Source organism: Periophthalmus magnuspinnatus, chromosome 7, assembly GCF_009829125.3.
Source record: "Periophthalmus magnuspinnatus isolate fPerMag1 chromosome 7, fPerMag1.2.pri, whole genome shotgun sequence".
Classification (NCBI taxonomy): Eukaryota; Metazoa; Chordata; class Actinopteri; order Gobiiformes; family Gobiidae; genus Periophthalmus; species Periophthalmus magnuspinnatus.
Genome location: NC_047132.1, coordinates 23614759 through 23624254, shown reverse-complemented (window position 1 = coordinate 23624254; position 9496 = coordinate 23614759). Strand labels below are relative to the sequence as shown.

Genomic DNA, 9496 nt, shown 5'->3' with positions numbered 1-9496 from the left:
GCAGAATACTACTTCTTCTAATACGTCTTTTGTGCCCAAATGTATTTAGATTAAGACTTCCTGTTGGTCATTGCTATTTTAGCCAATCAAGTTTTAGTTTTCCACCACTTGTTTGTTTATAGTGGCAAGATAACAGAAAAGGCGCTGTATGACTCCAATGCATTATTAATATTGGTGCTTGTAATTGTCATCTGCTGTCTCTAAACATCGCCCCCTGTTGTCTTTATGTCCACAGTGAATGAGTATGTGTTCATGGTCCAAGCCAGAGGGATCCAGATCAGGGAGAACGTGAAGAACATCGGAGCTCAGGTCCTGGAGCAGGTGGTGAGGGGCACCTACAGCAATGGCACAGGTAAGATATAATCCCATCCACATTCACACATTTTGTAACTTCAGTGTGACTAATGCATTTCTATTGATGCCATATTCTAGACTACTCCTATGACTTTAACATGAGTGACAGTGATGCTCCGCCCACCACATACCTTCCAGAGGGCTTCACTTATCTCTCATCACAGCTCTGCCCTGAGCGACTGCCCTCTATGAGTGAGTACATTTTTACAGTTTAGCTTTCGACATCGCACTTGTGGCTAATGTTTAAGTGTTTAAACCACACTAACAAGATTGCTTTGTGGGATTTATTGAGGTGCCCCTTCTAATGACACATCATTTTAATGGTCCAGATGCATTATTACACTTAAAATGCATGCAAAATGGGGTTATTGCAACTAATGGATTGGCGATTTATGTGCCAGGGCAATTAGTTGTGGCTCGCTTCTTTTACTATGCACAGGCAGTGAGGCCTATTGTAATTTCTACTGTTTGTTTTTCTCTCCCAGCGGGTAGGCTTGAAGTGAACATGAGCGAGGTGTCTTTGGAGGATGTGGAGAGGTCGCTGCTGGAGGTACAGCCTGGAATAACCATGGGAGGGTACTGGAAGCCCCAGGACTGTTTACCTCGATGGAAAGTAAGAAAGTCATGAATACTCAATGTAGATACTAATAATAAACACATTGTAGGTCATTTTGAGTAGAGCTGGGCAATATTGATATTAAAATGTATCGATATAATTTTGCACAAGATATAAACTTGGCCATATCGTAAATATTGATATAATGTAATCCTATGAAAAAAGAGTCGATGCTCAGCCTGTTTGTTTCCCTGACTCCTCCCATCACATAGAGCACAGAGCTGCAGCCTGATGGTTGCCTGTGTCACAGGCTGCTCCATCTGCATGTCCTGCTCTCAGAGTCTGGACTAATACTGTCCACCAGGACCCACAGGGATATGTTAGCAGCCCCTGAGTTTTCAGGGGCTACTAACATATGGCTACGCTGTATACTGCGCTGCTTTAAATTAAACCCAGCCCTAATAGGCTATAACTGAGGGCAAGTAAGCTGTTATTTAAAATACTATTATTTTATATTGGATTTTTTTTTTATTCAGGAACAGACATCACCAAAGCAAGTTTCACATTTACATTTCTACATTTTGTATCATCAGCCTATAGGGAAAGATATCACATTAAAAGATATCATGATATACATCAAACATCGATATATACATTTTTGTCCATATCGCCCACCTCTAATTTTGTGTAATGTAATTTATCAAATATTATAAACTTATTACAAGAGTGCCATGTCACATGCATGTATTTGTTCACTACAATGTTTTTATGCCCAAAAGCACGACTCCTGCTAAATAAAGATTAATAGAATTTGGATACTGTAGATGAATATTCCATCTAAACACAATATGAATTTAAGGTTTGTAGTAATAGCAGTTGAAGTGATACAACGTAAGGAACATTTTTTATTTAGGACTTCTGAATAAGAAACATATGTTTATCCATCTCATTTATTCTGCAAATGCCAAGGGCTGTGAGTGTGTTTTTATGTACACAGTATCCTGGAGCAGTGTCAATTATTACCTTTCTTCAACATCCAAATGTTGCTTAATTTTCTGCTATGTAACCTTCTATTCATAATTGATGTATACCTATACCCCTGCTTTCATCTTTCTATACTTTCAACAATATCATGAATTCTGTGTTTTTGTGTTGTTGTTTTTAGGTGGCAATTCTAGTTCCATTTAGAAATCGTCACGAACACTTACCCATCCTCCTGAGACACCTGGTGCCCGTGCTGCAAAAACAAAGACTCCAATTTGCCTTTTATGTAATAGAGCAGGTACATACCCTCTAAAAAACAAAACAACTCATTTTCACATAATACTGTTGTTTCTAATATCTTGAAAAATACATGCACAAAACAATGTGTTGGTTATGTATAGCATCTTATCAGCAGCTTATAACAATTCTGTGGTTAAAATAATCTGTGCATCTAAAATGCATTCACTGAGCAAATGTGGAACCATGCAACTGGCTACTTTTTAGGATGTACCCTGCCTAAAGCCCAAAGATGCAAAAAGAGAGTTACCATAATATAGTAATAATCTCTTTTTTTTTTTTTTTTTTTAAACATTCAATTTTACACACAAGATTTTAATGGGTCAGGTTTTTATTATGTGAACACAAAATTTGCGAATTTTCAGAGAATTGTAAAAAAAAAAAAATTACAACATGCATAATTTATATATACTAAATATTAACCTCAATATTATTTTTCCCCCAGGGGGGCACAGAGCCATTCAACAGAGCTATGTTGTTTAACGTTGGCTATAAGGAGGCCATGAAGGACTTCGACTGGGATTGTCTGATCTTTCATGACGTAGACCACCTCATGGAGAATGACAGAAACTACTATGGCTGCACTGGCATGCCCCGGCACTTTGCAGTACATTTGGACAAGTACTCCTACATGTAAGTGCTTCCCTCCTGCCCGCTTTGAGATTTATAAGTATCTCTTTCCTTAATCTGTAATGTTTAATGTCACTGTCCCTCCAAGGCTTCCGTATAATGAATTCTTCGGTGGTGTCAGTGGCCTCATGGTGAAGCAGTTCAAAAAGATTAATGGATTTCCTAATGCATTCTGGGGCTGGGGAGGAGAGGACGATGACCTATGGAACAGGTGAGGAAGAACTGACATAAAGAGTCATTGACCCACACCAACCATGTGACTGTATTGGTGTCATTGACTTTAGTGAGATCTGCACATCAACCCATCAAGCAAATACAACAACAGGAAATATTTGGCTTTCTGGGGACTAAAATGAATCCCTCATTTGGGTTACCAGTTTCAACACTGACAGTTGGTTTAAGACAAAAACAAGTCTCAGATCTGAATTCCCATTATTTGAACCCCAGAACGTGCAGCCAATCCTTAATAAGTGCTAGTGCAGCCTCTGCAGCTCAGTGACTGAATTCTGGAGGTTTTGAACTTTCAGGTGAGGCATGGCCTGTCCAAATACTGAGAATGAGAAAAACTTACTTGTGCTCTCTACATGCACGCTAAGGCACTGGTTTAGTTGTGATTGTAAGACCTTATTTAAAACTGTAAGAGAGCAGACTACATACAGTTCATTTAAAGAAAGGCAAATATTTATTTGGCGTGTAACTCTAAAGTTTACCTATGATCACACTTGTTTGCCAGGTTTTTAGTGTCATTAGAGAGAACTATCTCAACCAATGTTACCTTGACAACAGTTTGCAAACTACTGGGTTTGGCCGGTTGAGAAATAATGCTTTTTTCCTCTCTATTTGTCTTTGGCACACTGCATCATTGTCCAACCATAAGGCTCCAAGGCAGCTGTAATTCATTAAGCTGTGTTTGCATTTTACTATAATGATTAGTATTGTATTCCTCTGTGTTTTCTCTTTAGATTATATCATGGGAGAACATTTGGAATTTAACAGTACGCATATCTTTGAGATAACTGTTTACTAAAAACATGTTGCCATTCAAAGCTTACTGTGTGCTGTATGGATTGACATGGAGTAACTTTGTTTGTACAGGGTGCATTACGCCAATTACACAGTGAGCCGTCCACAAGGAGACCAGGGGCGCTACAAGTCTATCCCACACCACCATCGCGGGGAGGTCCAGTTCTTGGGGAGGTGAGTGTGTCTAAGTCTGAAATAAACTCTGGTCTATGGTGAAAAGTGGCAGCTGATAATTGTACTGGGGGCTTAGGCTCATGTGATGTAAGCCAGTCACATGAAAGGCCCAAAGCAGTGACTTTCAGAGTTTTGAAGCATTTAAAGACTTTGCATGTGATGTGCGTCAGGGTCGGATTCCAATCATGCTTTTGCACTTTTACTCAATTTGGTAATTCAATATAACAGGCAAGACTGTCTATTTTGGCAAAAAGATAAAAACTTGAAAAATTAAAGGTTAAATTAGTGAAAGTTCAATTGTAGTTTGCAATTCAAACTGTTTGCAAAAAGTGCTCAATATATTGGTAAATTGTACACGCAAATTGTCTTAAATAATTTAAATAATATGATCAAATGTTTGTTTGTATTTTTTCCTCAGTTCTAACCCACTGTAGTTGTGTAATATATATGTAAAATCACACCCAGAGATATACTCCACATGCATGCTATGAACAATCACAAAACCTGCCTGTCCAGTTTCATGGTATTGTTTATTAATTCACAACTGTTACATACCATACTCTCACTTTGAACAACTCACGTGTTTGTACTCCAACACACCCTTACTCGCTCCCCCCTCCTTTAGCACACCTTATTTTCACATGCAAGAAAAAGTTCCATTTCTATCCTCTATTGAATTTGTAATATCTGTTACTTTTCCACAGGTATAGTCTTTTGCGCCATTCAAAGGAGCGGCAGAAAGTGGATGGCCTTAACAACCTGAACTACTCTCCCCTGGTGTCCAGGAGGCCTCTGTACACCAACATCACAGTCAGCCTGAGCAGGAAACTAGCTCCAGTTGCTGACTATTGACCTACACCCTCAGCTGGACTGCAAAAACAAAGCCCTCACTGGGAAGTGTCCTGGGACAGCAGCCATATTGTCACCATAGTCGCAGCACTGTTTAGGAAATTTCATTTCATTAGATTTTTTTTTTTTTTTTTTTTTTTGTATGCAAAAAATGGATGACCAAAACAAGTATGTTTGGTAAATCATACAAAAATGTGGATCAATGTTGCGCTAATCTGTGCCATTGTCCCCATCACTCCACTCATTTGGGCTTATTGTAGTCTTCACATGCCTTTTCAGACCATTTTGGCCTTCAGCATCAATTTCCCACAACCCTCAGCTCTGTCTTTGCTAAAAAAACAGTCCCTCATACATACATGCACACATTTTACTGGGCTGATGTTGTCCTGGGGATTTGCTCTGCTCTTGCACTTCTTATTTTCACAAATGCAGTAAAGATATTTGCATGCACATGTACAATACACAGCCGTGGGATGAAGCCTGGACTCCTGCAGCTGGTTCTGCAGATAGTATGCCAAATTATATTAGAGACAAGATATAGAAAGACTGTTTTATTGAAATAGTTAATATATTCATCATTTCATTTAAGTACTGTGATGTCCTTGTATTTGCATAGGAGAATCGGATGTTCGGGCTTGTGTACGTGACTGTATCAATGTTAGCAATAATAATAATAAGCTGTAATATACCAGACAGCTGAAAACTTAGAGCTGACTTCCTCACTGTATACAGATGCAATAGCCGGGTGCTAGCTTAGCCACTGGACTAAGAGCGACTGTGTATGCAAATGTTTCCACAAAACACACCTTTGCCTAACAAACATGACCATCCCCTACAACCCTGTGTGTGCGCATGTATGTGTGTTTGGAGAGGAGAGGGGGAGCTATGCAAAGTCCCTGCCAGTGCACGAGTGGCACTGACGATAGCTTTGGGCTGGTTTGTGTGTGTGTGTGTGTGTGTGTGTGTGTGTGTGTGTATCGTCTGTAGAAACAGACACGAGGGAGGAAGAGAGAGCGAAAGAGAGAGAGCGAGCTGGCTATTTTAGGTTCCATAATGTTTACTCACTTTCACTTTTAGGAGGATCTGGAGACTATACTTGATCACTGTCATTGTCACTGGTGTTTACCAAAGCTGTTTTGAAGCTTGGATGTTTTTTCCATTAGTTTTGTGTTGGTAAAATGGTTGTCTGGGCCTTGCTTCACTGCAGTGAAGCAAGGCCCAGTGGAAAAGTGGAATTATTTCAGTGTTATTTCAATAGTTAATTTCCTGCTGAACTTTCATTCATGCATTCATTTTCTTATCAAATTAGCAGATAACCTAATTGTAGATCCTTTGAACATAGATTTGGCATAGGTTGTAGCGAGATGCTTTCCTGGTCAGAGTGCACATGCTTGTGACCTCTTGTGGTTGGATTAATATACACAGTTACATTGACTAATTGAGTTTAATGTCTGTAGGCATGTGTACTGTAACTATTGAAATAATTCCACTTGGATGATAAAGTGTGTTAAAAACACAAACAGGGGAAGTTCACATGTTGATGCTATAACAAATCAGATCTGGTGATGAACTACTCATTACCCTGTTAGCTTGTTAGCTTGCAGCCCAAATGTCAGGCAGGAGATTTTTTGAAACAGCATGCAGTGAACTAACAGCAGTGCACAGTGTCTTTTTGATTTGCGTGTTTAACAGTGTTGATTTTCAGTAATTTGACCACTATTGTAAAACTTCATTTTTCACCAACACATCTTCATCATCATCAGAGTGTGTCTTTAGTCTTGAAGCTATACTTCACACAAATCGCCTTGTATGCATTTATAAGATGTGTCTTTTGGGGGGAAAATGTGGCTAATTGTTTATGTTACCACAATGAAATAACAAGAGGCAGGACCTCGTTTTTATTTATTTGATCTTTTAAGAATTATTTTGTGTAATTGTTGAGTTCTATTATCTTGTTGTTGATGTGATAATTAAGTAGGTGGCTCACATGACCGACTGTGTTAGATGCACTGAAACCTGTAGTCCCTAATATGTATTTATGTGGGGTTTTGAGGCTAAACAGGAAGTGGTCCATCTTATCTACATTGTGCAATGAAAAGCTAAAATTTTTACAGTAAAATAATGGCAGCTGTGGTTGGCAGAAGGTTTCCTGTATAAAATGTATTAAAGCAGCTTAGTGTAGGTGACTTGGATTCTTTAACATTATTATGTTTTCCTGTAAAAACCTAGCAACCACAGCTGTATGTATTTTACCAAAATTTTACATTTTTGATACATTGTGATGAAATGGACCTGCCCTTGTAGCCTGACATGTATTATATCTGATAAAGCCATTTTGTGTGACAACCACAGGAAAGGCAAGACGCCTAAAAGAGCTAGTGGTCTCTGTCTTTCACTAAGCACCTTGTGGACTAATTGATAATCAATGGTGCTGATTTTTCAGAGCTAACCTTTTGCGATGGCTGCTCTATGCTCTACGTGCTTCACTGGATGTCTACTTCAAATTCCTAACCCCCGCCAATGGAAAGAACATACTGTAAATCGTAGTACTACATCCCATAGTGTGAAGATTGTACTAATTGTCATATTTATTATCACAATAAATCCATTAAAGTAACAAATGAAGTTATTCAAACTAAATGCATAAGTAACAATAAAATAACATTAAAAAAAAAAAAATTACTGAATCCGTATAGTACACTTTTCGTCCTACTTGCACAGTATCTTAAACTGAGTTCATCTTATGCTTTTATCTGTAGTGAAATTCAGCCGTTGCCTTTTCATTAAGCAGTGATGCATCAAGCTGCCTATAGATATTTGGTTGCCACTTCAAAAACACGTTGTATACCTCATAGCCACTCACTAAGAGGTGACTGTGACAGTCATGGACCCTAGCGACTTACTGTATGTGTTAAGTTTTCTTTTCCTTGTGTGTTTGAGTGAAATGGCTAATGTATAGTTGATAAAAGGTTTCATTTTCTATTCGTTTTTCAACCTATTCTATATTATCCACATGTTTATTTTTCATTGCTTTAAATTAAAAGCTAGATGGACTTATAGCAGAAGCCAAATGTTAACTAAAAAGAGAAAACTATTTTTTTTGTGCAATGAACTGGCAGCTTCATCAGCCATTGCATTTTATCAAAGCAATTCACATGATCATTTCAAAAAAGGGTAACCAAATAGGAGCATGTTTTTTTTTTAATTTCTGTTTGTTTTTCTTATCTTTCTGCACAATCTAAATAAACAAATGGATGGTAAACCCTCTTAAGAGCATGCCAAAATATGTTTATCTTGTGGTCTCATAGTAGACCATAACCAGGCTTGCTGCTGCTCATTTGAAAACAAACTTGACCTTTGACACCCGTTGAGCTCCCCTGTTCAGATCCATTCTGTGTCTGTTTCAATGACGGTATGCTGTTTTACCATGTACCCGATGAAACTGGCAGCCTTAAGCTTATTAATTTATTGCAGTGTTTTTGTTTTTTTACATTTTAAGTTTTTATTTTTATAAGAGAAATGTTTAAATTGAGAAAAAATGTTCATATCAAGAAAAAAATCATTGTAAATATTGTGTGTAGTGTTTTAGCGAATTATAAGGACTTAAATCACTACAGATGCTAGTGTTGAGAACAAGACTTTGGAGGGGTTGTGGACAAGTGATTGTGGTATCATTTAGAGGTACTCAAAATACTTCCTAGTACATCATTTTCACCCATTACTTCATCCCAGTGTCCTAGAAGTATCATAATTTATTGTATTCATGTCCATATTTGAGTAACATCTTTGACTATAAACCATTGTAGATTAGCAAGTACCGATCCAAAATGGCACCCAAACAAGAACCACAACCCACTCCAAAAACACATATTTTGAAGGAAAGCAAACTAGAATAAAAATATGAAAAAATACTGCTACATTTACAGTTATACCTGATTGTAAGGAGGTATAGTCCTCCTTGACCTGAAGCCATTTGAAGCCACTTGTCAAAGTTTGATGTCAGCCTTATGTGTATCTGTTTGTGTATTGGCACATTATCTTTTGATTATTGAAATTTGTATGATGGAGACTTTTCTTTTATACCATCATTGTTATTGTCAGAGTACACCGATAATAAAAGACAAACTTGTAAAGATTCATATCATGTCCCCAATGCTTTCTCTTAATGAAATCATGGTATGGTGTTTCTTTTTTCTCCAACCGATGACATAGCCAAGGTGGAAGAAGTCGTCTAAATATGTTCTCAAATATTGCCTGGTCGTCCAAAATAGTACAAATTGTTATAGTACATTTATTTATTTTGTTTGACGTGGAATACTCCAGTCACAAGTCATAGATCAGATCTCATAGTAAGAATGCATAATTGAATAAAACAAATAGATTATTTTAATGCTATGCTGAAGATTTCAAGCAAAGCAATAACATCTCACACTGGATTGCCTACTACTTCTGTGTTGTGGTTACAACATGCACAGACCTGCTTCCTGTTAACAGACATTTATTACTTCCATAAAATGCAGATGTCAAATAGTGCAGCCAACAGGAACACATGACACACACTGCTATCACTGTGTTGAACTATGAGATAATACTTCAAAATGATCAAGAGGAAAAAAAGGTAAAAAGCAT

General features: G+C 37.7%; 1 protein-coding gene across 1 annotated transcript; it reads left to right on the top strand.

Annotated features, from left to right (window-relative positions):
* The first annotated feature begins 228 nt into the window (after positions 1-228).
* Positions 229-9003, top strand: b4galt5 (UDP-Gal:betaGlcNAc beta 1,4- galactosyltransferase, polypeptide 5). The gene is made up of 8 exons (XM_055223365.1): positions 229-352; positions 433-546; positions 840-967; positions 2076-2192; positions 2637-2824; positions 2910-3032; positions 3917-4018; positions 4723-9003. Exons 1-8 carry the CDS (start codon positions 253-255, stop codon positions 4868-4870), a joined length of 1020 nt encoding a protein of 339 aa, XP_055079340.1. The 5' UTR covers positions 229-252; the 3' UTR covers positions 4871-9003.
* The last annotated feature ends 493 nt before the right edge of the window (positions 9004-9496 follow it).

Excerpts from the sequence above, each read along its gene's own strand:
- b4galt5 (XM_055223365.1), top strand. The coding sequence starts at position 253 with ATGGTCCAAGCCAGAGGGATCCAGATCAGGGAGAACGTGAAGAACATC. Across the intron at positions 353-432 it reads CACCTACAGCAATGGCACAG|ACTACTCCTATGACTTTAAC; the intron begins GTAAGATATAAT and ends GCCATATTCTAG. Across the intron at positions 547-839 it reads TGAGCGACTGCCCTCTATGA|CGGGTAGGCTTGAAGTGAAC; the intron begins GTGAGTACATTT and ends TTTCTCTCCCAG.